This window comes from Mercenaria mercenaria, chromosome 9 (assembly GCF_021730395.1).
Source record: "Mercenaria mercenaria strain notata chromosome 9, MADL_Memer_1, whole genome shotgun sequence".
Taxonomy (NCBI): Eukaryota; Metazoa; Mollusca; class Bivalvia; order Venerida; family Veneridae; genus Mercenaria; species Mercenaria mercenaria.
Genome location: NC_069369.1, coordinates 32513254 through 32526152, shown reverse-complemented (window position 1 = coordinate 32526152; position 12899 = coordinate 32513254). Strand labels below are relative to the sequence as shown.

General features: G+C 33.8%; 1 protein-coding gene across 1 annotated transcript in view; it reads right to left on the bottom strand.

Moving 5' to 3' along the window:
• Positions 1-792: 792 nt before the first annotated feature.
• Positions 793-12899, bottom strand: part of LOC123546862 (carbohydrate sulfotransferase 14-like) — a 78346-nt gene continuing 66239 nt past the window's right edge. Inside the window, exon 3 of the mRNA XM_053551162.1 lies at positions 793-1650. Coding sequence (XP_053407137.1) covers positions 799-1650 — 852 coding nt within the window. The 3' untranslated portion in view covers positions 793-798. The remainder of the gene's footprint in view (positions 1651-12899) is intronic.

The following is a 12899-nucleotide window of genomic DNA, read 5'->3' as shown; positions in this document are numbered from 1 at the left end:
CGGTTTCTTTAAAAATGGCCAAAACGTAGAGATTTTTATCTTTTGTGCACAATCTAGATACCTGAACCTGGCGTTCATTGCGCTTTATAATGCGTATATACTTATCAATTTGGTTGGAATGCATAAAAGTTTGCAAAATACAAATAAATGGCAGCTGTTTTAAATAAGGTTCATGATTAATGCCTTTTACATGTTTGGAGATATAAAATCATTTTTATGTGCAAATTGTGTTAAATTAAGTTTTACAATGTACGTTAATAAAAACTTTGGTTCTTCTTGCCATGAACGTCCTGCCGACGAGTAAACATTTAAAATGACGAAACAAGTGAACTAAACAGTTACAAATTGAAAACTGTGAAATATACTTTAAAACAAAATATTTGTTCAACTTATTATGTCTATGCCCTTTGAATAGCAGCGATAAACATCATTTAACAATTAGGAGTAGGTATCGTGGTAGTACAATGTACATTATTTCCTAGACAACATTTTATGAACAAACGCTGACTAAGGAATATAGGCTCGAGCAATATTGAACACAACATTATAATTGAAACGTATGATGATACACGTATTTGTTAAGAAATATGTCAGCGAAATGCAAATGCAGTGCAAAAGTGATATAAGGACTTTAACAACATAAAGTAAATTATTCCTATAGTTCAAGTTCAGTGCAACATTAATCCTAAATGAAATCATGTAGTATTATCAATGTTATTTACAATTCATTTCTGCATGGTTATATTCGACGAATAGTTGCATTTAATACGCCAGATATTCAAGCATTTTTTTTCTGTTCTAAACCCTGCAACAGTTTTTATTTTTGCCACAAAATAATGCACAAACTTCACGTCTGAATGTTGAACCAGCAGCAACGTAAACAAAACAATTTATGGAATGATTAATGTTCATTAGCATAAAAAGAATGGTCCATAAAGAGTTTAATATATGATCCGGTTTCTCGATCTGCCCGCTACTTATCACTAAATCATTGAAATTATAAACCAGTTGAAACACACAAATAGGCGTTGTGGTCAATAAAAATGCTGTGTTTAGAGTAAATACTACAGGAAGCAAAGACTTCCTTCGGGATGAGTTGTTCGCTCCTGTCGAATATGTTTGTTGCCCAATGCTCATATTACCACTTTTTGTCACCTTGAAGACAATGAGAATATTCCCGAAAATAATTGTGATGCTGGGAACGAAAAAGTAAACCACAGCATCAATAAAAGGCCATATATGTTGAACAAAATACACGTATCCCTCATGTAACCCGGTGCAAGAACGATCAAACCGGTATTGTTGAGCGACATCTATATGTTCCATTCCGTATAGGAAATGAGAATTCAATGTCATTAGAAAAACACACAGAAATGTAAGAATAATTGCTGCATGTCTGGTTCCTTCGATCCTTCTGTAACGAAACGGAAACCAAACAACAACCACTCTTTCAATTGTAACAGCTGTAATTATCCATGTAGACAGCTGAAGAGATGTAAATATCATCCAACTGTTTACTTTACAGAAAGCAGAATTTGTTCTGATGCTAATTCCAAATACGAAAAGCAACCACGCAGGTAATAGTCCAATATATAATGCAACTGTATCTGACACAGCCAGTGCAGTTGCATATAGGGCCATTGCTGTGTTCTGTAAAGATGATCTAGAATATATTACAATAGTTAAAACATTTCCTAATGTCCCTAAAACAATAAATATCGGTGGAGCGACAGTCCAGATATATTCTTCGACATTTTTATATTCATTTGAAACGGAATATTTAGATTCATTTGTCAAATTAAAGACGGAATGATTTTCCATCCTTCCTATTTAAAATACAGTTCATATTTGTTCAAAAGATACAGTAACCACTGGCGATGAAAATTAATGGACGGCATACATGGCAAATTTACAAACAAAACGAAAACGTCAAGGGAAAACCTACAGTTCACTTTAATGCGCGTTAAAGGATTTTTCATAGAAATACAATTATGAAATATCTCGGTTATTTTTCATGCCATGTTTGTTATCCTACTCGCTTGATAAAATCAGAGAGTCGTTTCCATTCATTTAAAGGGAATTCCGATAGTTTTTTATGCGCATCTTTCTGCGCAGCCGACACTTTCTATGTTGAAACATGTTACAGACAGTCTTAAATATGAGGAATCTTGAATGAAATAACATTTTTGATATGTTTCATCAGCAATCAAATGTTGATACTGGTTTATGTTGTATTGACAAGTATCATGCCTGACAGGTATCTTGCTATTTTTGTGGTTGTGTTTTCACATCGCATTTTGGTACAAAGACAGTGTTGTTCATATAATGTAAGATAATTGACTTAGTACTGATAAGACAATATCACCTTTCAGATTATTTAGTATTCAATTATGGAAAGAATTAAGAATTTTTAAAACTTTTTTTTAACTTCTAGCAGACATACATGTAATCAATTTGGCCAGGTTCTTGCTATTTTCCATCCGAACAGGTGTTGTATTCTAGCGGTCTTAACATAAAATTTAGCCTGGTGACCCATACATTTTTAGCCATTTTTATGCTCACAATACAATTATCTATACACAAGAAAAACAGGAAAAAATTCTATGAAAGAAGTTTTTCAAAATTTAAAAAAATATTCTTCACTATGGGTATTTTTCACTGAAAAAAGTTCACAAAAGTAAATATGAAACAATATTTTTTTTTCATTTGTACCCATTATTGTAAGGATAGAGTATTACAAATATGACTATGATATCAAATAAGTATATAATAAAATCTGTAAAAAGAAAAAAACTTATTGTGCTGTCTTGATGTATATTTTGGTTGGTATTTATAAAAAAAAGCAGAAAATTATGAAAATGTTGAAAAATCGCTAGCAGTTTCAGCAACAGTGGGTGTGTTCAAAACAATTTTTCACAAAAACAAGCCTGGTGACCTATTGTTTTTATTTGTTCATTGTTTTCAGCACAAATTTTCCTATCATATATGTGAATTTAAAAAATTTCTATGAAAGGAAAAAAACTATAGGAATTCTCTTTAAAAAGAAGCATTAATTGACATCTAATATCTCGAAATTACATATATGCAAGGAGACGTTTAATAATAAAATGACCTTAAATTGTAATCGTTGTATTAAGTTGTGTTTAACAAAAAGTGAAACAATTGAAAATAATGTTATAGTTCATTTTAATCTTTTAAATAATTCAGTGGACACAGTGATATTATATTTTCTGGTCTTAAGAATCATTTGCGTACATGCAATGTATCTGTATAACAGATGACCTATTAAACCGGTGCTCACAGTCCAAACCACTTCTGCTATAACTTTGCTTGTTTGTGTTCTACATTTCAAAGGATCTTCCTAAAAGATACATTTTACCAGTCATGAAATCATATAAATTTTATGTCTTTACCTGGCCAACGAAGGCCATTTAATCTGGAACATAACGTATTCAACCAGCTTTCAAAGTCTGTTGGATAGCCCCGTCAGCTAATGTGTGGATAGTTATAAATATGTTGTACCAGTTTCTGTTTCAACCCCTTTCCTAGCGTCCGTTTATGTGCTCCTGTTGTAATGCATATTCATGTACATCAAAAAAATAATACTTATATACAATTAAACTACGCGAATTTGTTGAAAAGCAATTTAATACGTATACACTCACTCTTACATAATAAACAATATATCATCTCACTTTCAAGGGATCTTTGAGAGCACATTTGCCTCTTTTTGTCTGAAGTAAGAATATTCTGTAATAAGAATATTCCTAGATAAACTATCATCATAGTTTACTGCATTTTCGTGTTGTTATGTTGTTTTCATTCATCTTCGCTGGAGTAATGTCTTTCATATTTTCCAATATTAACAACATGCCATGTCATATACATTGTATTTGTAATTAGCCATAATTTCGATTTAAAATTTTACAATTAATGATAAAAATCACGAGAATATTCTTTATAAGCCTAGAATATAATCAGGCATAATAATAGCAGACTCGGTATGATTGGGTTGTTCATGAGAGATATGAGGGATAAGTCAGATAATCTTGTTTTGTTATGATGTACGTTATTTGGTAAATTATGTGTGTCTTAAGAGGTGACGATCACCCATATAATTAACCCTCTCTCTTAAAACAGATATCAATCTCCTTCTTATAAACATGTATATAAATAATTCCAAAAACCCGTCAATAAGTTAACCCCCCCCCCACCCCCAAACTTTCTGATACTTGTTATTAAGTATTTATGCACATTGTAAAACTAAAATTAGTAGCAATTTGTCACAATATTACAATGTCATATGTTTCATAACATCACGTATTCAAGTATTCAAGCTCGATATTGTAATAAATTTCAATGACATCTTTTCACAATGTCTTTGTGTGGATAAGTAACCTGTATGCACGTCAGTCTGTTAGGCAACGTTGCCTGTTTCAGATTCTGTGATATCTAAAGAATGTTGATACTTCATGACTGAATGTTGAACTAATAAACTGTGAATAAAACGATTTATCGAATGATTGATGTTTGTTACCATAAAAAGTATTGTCAATAGTGAGAATATATGATCTTGTTTTTTCCCCAGGTTTTGCCATCTGCTTAGGACTTTTAAAATAACTGATGTCATATACAAGCTGTTATATACTTACAGGTATCAAAAATGCAAGTTTCTTTGGGATGAATTGTTCACTCCTACCAATAAGTTTTTCTTGCACACCGAATAGAGGTTTAATCACGTAATTTACCTATCAGAAACAGTGAAAAAGTATTGTCTCCAGTTAACGTTCCAGTCCAAGCAGCAATGTATTGCATTTTTAGTTAATTGTTTCAGAAAATGATGTGACTTCCTTCTGCCAAAACCTGTTTATTGGGTATAGCTGTAAGAGCAGGAACTCGGTCGTTTGGGGACAAAATGCGTTGATATATTTTAGACAGAAAAGGCATGCATGTGCTAAATCATATTCTCTATGTATAAAAGTGTTGACAGATAGCTAGGCCCATTTCAGGTTGCAAGTATAAATAATCTTAAAACAAAAGCTGTAAGTAATTGGCATTTAGCAATTAATATTATGCATTAAACAAACGATCTAGGACATGGACATTTTTGGATGTTGATCTGCGATTGCAGACCCGAAATTACATTGAATGCTAATCGACGACCAGAACACTTTCGGATGTCGAACGTCGAAGTATGACATGGACCTTTCCGAACGTCAATATACGACCTAGAAGTACTTTAAATGTTGATCTCCAGTTGCAGACCAGCGTCTACATTAAATGATGATCTACGACATGAACAGTTTATAATTTGAATTTCGATGAATGATTGTCGACCTCAAAGCCATCTTCACACAAGTCATCCTTTTTCATGAATATATTTTTCAAAAATGTTAGCAATTGTGTCTAACATTCGTGAGCAACGTTCAAGTAGAAATAATTTCCTGCAGATTACAGGAGAATGAATTGTCATCACGAATCTAAATTGTTTACAGATTCGGATGTACAACTCGTGACAGGAAAACATTTGTTTTTGTGTCATTGCGTCGTTTCTGTATAATACAACATTGCAACGTATTGATCCAGAAAGTCGAGTCCTTGTTGCGTTTTCTTTTTATTGACATAAGATATGGAAATGAGATATGGATTTCGTTTAATGAAATTACCAACTGCACGTATTATATTTCATTTCAACATTAAACGTGACGAGATATCGATGCTGTTATGCAAGTGGATGAGTGTTTGGATTGTTGTTGCTAGGCGCAGTCGCCGTGTCGAAGAAGCGTCAAATTCTGACTTTGTCTTTCTCTATATGACCTAAATTGTACCGTTGAGACTTTAACCAATCCACTTCCCCACCCCCATTCCTTCCCACCTCCTCTGAAAATAAAAAACAAAATATAGCATAACCAGTGCTGCTTTTTCACTTACACTTCTTATTTTTTGATACACTTGTTGAGTTGATTATGCACAAAATACATCCTCCATTAACCCATAACGCTGAAAGAAATTTTAAAACGGACCGCTATTGAAAAATGTATGGCAATATCAAAAATCTTTTCTATGACTTATTTAGGACTAAAAGTCAGTAATTCGGCTGAAAATATGCTTCCGTGGTGTAGTCGAAATAAGTCCAAAGTAAATATATCCTAATTGTTACCATTCTTTGCGCAAGTTCGTGTAGAATTAGTGCTTTGATTACACTTTTACACTACTAGGATACATTTTGCATGACTTGAGACGGTATTCATGTTTATACTCCAACGATAGAGAGTTTTGCTGATTGAAACCGAAAGTAGGGGGTTATTGTGCGGACAAGAGCAAATATACGCAATTTTTAGGGTAGCAGGCCACCACCGACATTTCACTAGGAACTATTCAACCCCCAATTTCTTTTAATTTTTTCTCTAATTTATGATAGAACTTTCTTGAAAAATAGGTGTAGGAAAAAGTGATATTCTATAAAAAATACGTCAATGCGACCTGGAGTTGTCTTTTTTTATATGAAACAAAAAAGGATTTGAATTACTGATCTTTAACCTTTAGCAGACAGGAGAAAAAATTGCACCTCCAGACCGATATTACAGGGAAGACAACAATTAGATTCTATATGAGTAAAGGTGACCAATCGGTGCTGGGACAACCCGGACCATGTGACAACCCGGACCAGACAATCCGGACCATATTCGGGACCACGTTTCAGAACGACCTGAACCATGTCTCTTAAAGTTCTATACTACTATCTTTTACAAAATATATGTTTTTTATGTTTTGGAATAGCTAGTAAAGCCGAAGACGAACAATATTCATTTTTAGTAAACCTTAGTTCTAGGTTGATGTTATGGACGACCCGGACCATATCATGGACGACCAAGTTTTAAGACAACCTGAACTATGTTTCAATATCGACTTTATATTGGAGTTGTAAAATGATTATATTCTCTTGTTATTCCCCAGACAGATAATGAGATAATAAGGAGGAGATGGATGATGTGCTTTTTTTTTGTAAATATGTCTTAAAATTAGCCATAGGCATAGTGTATGCTAGATCTATACATAGAGCTCTGAATTCGGCTACCATATCGGGCCTCAGTCAGAGCTCTATTCCCTTCCATTCAAAAATATGCAATATAAGGTTTCAGCTAATGTATGTTCTATATACGCATTTTGCCAAAAAATTGTTTACTTCGCTAACTGATTGCCACTTTTTCTACATTTCTATGAAGTCGACTCTTTCCGCAATGTTCGGATGATTACTTTTAGTTGTGTTTTTCCGTATCAATCGCGCATCCAAATCGATGCGGGACGCCATGTTGAATTTGACCACAAGGCATCATGGGAAATATGCAAATTAGGTAGGTCAATGAAAATGTTAAGTAATTATTGCATTGTCGCGGGATAATTACGGGAAAAGAATCAAATTCCATGTCTCACGAGCGGCTCGAAACTAATTTTGATAGTTGCGAAATTGTCCTGTTCTGAATAAACAAAAGTTATTTTAAAAAGAAATATGAACATTTATAAGGTAAACTGACTCACTGTTAATCCTCCAAAGTTGTGATCCCTCCAAAATTTACAATTCACAAACAAATTTCATTTTAATTGTCTGTCTCCTCGACAACATCATAAATCTGACTTCGTCGATCATCTCGATGAAATCCAGGTACCGATCGCACCATGCTCTTGAAACGATGATTCATTGAATTCAACATCATTTCCAAAAGCATGGTTCAAAGATAACCTGTAGTTTAGTATCCTTATTGAATTATTTCCAGTTCCTTTAGCAATCATTTTTCCAACAGTTTTAATAAATAAATAAATAGAATATGGTTATTCTCTATGTTCGCGTCCTTGTTGTTACTCTTTCACTTCTCCGAATTCGAAACGGGTGACGTATGAGACAAATGACGTAAGAAGGCCGAGAGCTTCATGCAAATTTACATTAGGCGCATTCGGGTATACTGTACTCAGTATAGCCTGGAGTTACCAGTATTGGTGGGGATAAGGATTCATCTCCAATGCATTTGTCTAAACTTGGGTTAAATATATCAAAATGAACTGATTTTGATACATTATTTACTTGTGCATCCTAAAGAGATCCAAATTTTTTAAAACAAGCTTTTAATTTAAAATCAGAGCCATTTTAATAACATGACCCCTATAAGCGGTATGTCTAAATGCCGACACCTGAATCAGTGTACTTGTAGGTCATATGATTAAGTGATATTAAAATGGAAAAGTATGTCCAAAACATTAAAGTTATCATAAAAGCAATACTTTCTTATCATGAAAATGAATATATTTACTGGGATTTGTAATATTTGTATCAAGTAAGGTTAACCATAGCAATGGCAGTGAAAACCACCATGAAGTCTAGCCTCCATTTGCAAGCAGCAGTATAAGAGGTGGATGATGGTGACATCCTTTATGGTTACATTCTCCAAATTGAGTGAATACAAATGAGATGCAACTATTTAACTGCAATCTTTCCATTTCTGGCAGAAAAAACAAGATTTATTTACATTCACATGTGAAACAAATGGAGGTAAAACAGTACTTTTTACAACAAAAATATATAAGAAGATGAAATTTTGAGAATAGCCTGTATGCTAATTCTGGGTAATGCATATTATTTTACCATATATTTATAATTTCGGCAGATCTTGAAACTACATCATTCAAAATATTGTTTCAAATGGTTAAAAAGTGTGGGAAGTAGAGGAGATTTTGTAACAGTGGAAAAAAGTAATAAGAAATTCATGAAAATTTACACATGGGTATTTTAAATCATCATTACTTTTTATTTAAAATCACATTTCGCAAAGTTTGACAGCTGTGATGTAGTTAATAAGTTTACACAACCACTGCAAAAACTTATTATGTCATACGACTCCCTGTTCAAACAAGGAGCATGCATAAACAAAATACACCAATTCTGATGCCCCACTGATTCAGGTAACTGTACGATACTGAACTTCTACAATAGATTGTCAATTTGTCAGTGCTCTTTCTCCGGACAGTTTATTTGTAACATAGACATATTACGTAGTTGTCTAGAAATATATTACAACTCACTTTTTAATAGAGGAGGCGAGTTCCGTTTTGAAGAAGCAGTCCATCCAGGCCCGTAGCCAGAGGTAAAAAAATAGGAAGGCATTTGGTAGGGGGTCCAGGGGCATGCTCCCTTGGGATTTTTTTAGGATGCCATTTCGTGCGTGTTTCTGCATTTCAAACATATTTTTGTTACTTTTTGAAACAGCCAACCTATTTGCGATTATTGTCACTCTAAAACGCCAATTTAAAGGCATATGGTCATGTTTGCTTGCTTGGTATAATGTTATTCGAACCATATCATATATCATATATAAAAACAAGAAAAACTATCCCACTCACATTCTTTACTGAAGTTTAATTTATACAGTGAAAGATTTTCAACCAATGATTTTTCAACAACAACAATAAACTGATGTCAGGTTGACATTTTAAGATATCATTTCATGATTCAGACACGCAAGTAAAGAAAAGAAATTTAAATAATCTTCAAACGATTTACCAAATATAGCCGGTAATACTAAATCAAGTTTTGGAGTTAAGGATGTTACATATTAAGTTACATTTGCATCGTAATATAAACACGCTAAATGAAACAATATATACAATACCGTGGAAAAAATGATCTTAAAATGTATGAAGCGTAATGAATGCCGCAAAGTAAGTTTTTATGCCGTTTTAGTTGTTAGTTGGTTGGATCTCATTACTTGGTAATATGGGCATAAGTTGCAGTGTCATTGAATTTGTGAAATAAAATAGGAATAAAAAGCACCTGATAACTCCGTTCGAATAATAGAAACAGATAGCAGCCTCAAACTATTGCACTTTTAGTTTTCATAGCTTTAAATATATCCATAATATTTGTGTCAAACAAATTAAGTAATTCATTGCAGATACCAAATTCAAACTTTGATCTTCCCCTTTCATTTTCAAATAAGCTCCCAAATTGTAGTATCAGGGCCAAGGATGAGGGCTCATGGTGATGCCCATATATCAAAACAATGTTGAAGAACTTTCCATTCAAAACAATAGTTTCTGCGTTCTTACTCTTTTAGCAAACAAAGTCGAATGGGACTATAGCAAACCTATCTTAAACAGCCATCGAAGGGAGCGACTCAGCGTGACTGCTTAAGAAAGACGGCTGCTTAAGTCCTGCTGTTGATTAGCTACTTAATACAGTTGATCGCGAAGGCAGGATTTACTCTATACCTCTATTACAGTTTAATAGATTATATTTTTATCAAATGTGTGCAAAATGCTTCCCTTAATCTTCATTTTAGCTCGACTATTCAAAGAATAAGGAGAGCTATCCTACTCACAACGGTGTCGTCGTCACACCTTGGTTAAGTTTTTCGTATCAATTCACATTTTGACAAATCCTTTTGTCATATAGCTTTGAAACTTTCAACACTTGTGTACCTTCACCATGTCAAGTTTTAGGCTAGAGTACACAACTCTGTCAAGGATTTTGACCGAATTATGGCCCCTTTTAACGTAAAATCTTGGTTAAGTTTTCCGTACCAGTTCATATGTAGTGTAAACTGTTTTACATATGGCTTTGAAACTGTGACAAAGCCTACAAATAAAAAGGGTAAAATATCGAATATTTAGTCTTTATTGTAGCCTCATTACAGATACATAAAAGAATTAGCATATTTAAACTAGGGCCGGGACGATTTCAAAATTTTGAAACCAGTTAATCATTTGTATGAAATCGAATCGAACCGGTTAATCGGCCGCCATATTGAAAATGCTCCTTTATTTTCTGATGACCGTATCAAGGTACTTCCAGCAGTTGACTTCATTAGGAACTTACGGACTTCATCGTTTGCAAGCAGTTTTATAATTAATTTAAATTATTCATATTTTGTGTATTTCAATTTGAATATTTTACGGCGGGCAAATCCAAGACTAATGATTATATTGATTGATGTGTTTTAGCGGAAATATACTGTGAGTCAATGTGCTGGTCAAAGAAATAAGAAATATATAAAGATAAAGTACGATTCGTGATATTTATCTATAGCGATTAGCGGTTTTGCAAAATTGAAACCGGTTTCACATAGTAATCGAACCGGATCCGATTAACCGAGTAATCGTCCCAATCCTAATTTAAACATCTGTACACAGTCATTAAATACATTAGAAATATAAGACAATTTTGTATACTACACTATGTCTACCTCTCACATGTACATGTAATTACAGTGTTAAAACCAAGATGGTGTAAAAGGTGCTAATCAACTGATATATCTTACGACCTAAAATTACATTAAAGCTCAATAAAAACAAGAGCTGTCCGTAAGACAGCAAAGACAGCACGCTCGACTTTTCTCAGCTAGAGCTAGCTTAATTCTATCAAATATCGAAAGAAGCAATAAAACATATCAGGCGTAGGTATGAGGCTTGTGTCAATGTTTGCGCATATATCAGTAAACTGTATTTTTGTAGATTTGTATTTCCGTATCGGAAATACAGGACCGTAGCCAGGTTGATTTTTCTGGTCTTAAACACCACATTCCTCCACCTCCTCCCCTTCATAAAAACTGTTATAAATCATTTGCGCAAATTATTTAGATTGCATCTTTTTCGGTCTCCTACTCCTACATGTTTGAAGAATTATCAGACTTATATCAAGTTCCAAAGTGTGGTTTTTCGTAGAATAACCCGTGTTTTGAGTTCTTATGCGTAAGAATATATCACGAAGGCCGCATAAGAACGAAAAACACGGGTTATTCTACGATAAATCACACATTGGAGCTTGTTATTTCGATTCTAACACGACATACTTGAAACAACAGTGTTAGAAAAAATGGAAACTACTTTTTACGCTCTGAACTACACTTCGTGCTACGCACCTGGATTTGGCTGTTGAAATTTCCTCCCACAAAACTTAAAAGTTGCAGATTCATTCATAAAACTTAACACGCAGTGTATAGCTGGAATAGCCAAAACACGAAGCGCGTGCAGCACAGTTCAAGGGTGGTTTATTGATGAATAACCCGAGATAGATTTTTCTCTACATGTATGTAGGTTTTTCGCTGGTCGTGTCGCGAAATTCTTGTTGAAGCAGACGATAGGTAGAACATGGGGTATTGTGATCAATTGATGAAACTCCATTTATGCTATAATCATTAACTGGTATGGATTTGAATGTTCTTTTCAACCTTATGAAGTTTTATTTTAATTTCACCCTTCAAACAATTTGTTAAAACGCATTTTTCTCTTACCTCTGGATATCCAGTCTTTGTAGCAACATCCTTGTCATTGTATGAAAGAAGAACTTTTTTTATAGAAAACCTTTTCAGCATGAGAGCAACATTAGACGGAACTTTGATTTTAGAGAAAATTGTTTCAACATTTTGTCATTTAATTTTACTCGTATAAGATAAATCAGCGGCTCCATCAAGAAGAATATTATAGACATACATCTCCCAAAAAGTAAGTCCTGTGTTGCATCCGAGACCTCCATCGCAAAAGCGACACATTACAAACCATAAATCGGTATTAGTACCCGGGGTAGATTGAGGAGTGAAAGGGTAATTTTTCTCTTTAATATAAAAACAGGGCAACAAAGTGTGTTTTTCATATCATATATCCCATATGGAGGAGGTTGGGACACAACCTTCCAAATTAATGCCCGTCGGGGCTTTGACTTTACCATTCAAATTTACCGAATAACCACGAACAAACGCACATACTCGTTTGCCTCGGTAAAATTTAGTCTCTCGCTACGGCCATGTATAGTGTAATTATTCGTGATATTAAAAAAAAAATAGCGGAAAATAGTTTGACAAAATAAAATGAAATAATAGTGCCTAAGTTCGGTTTTGCCTTTTAAGATGGTG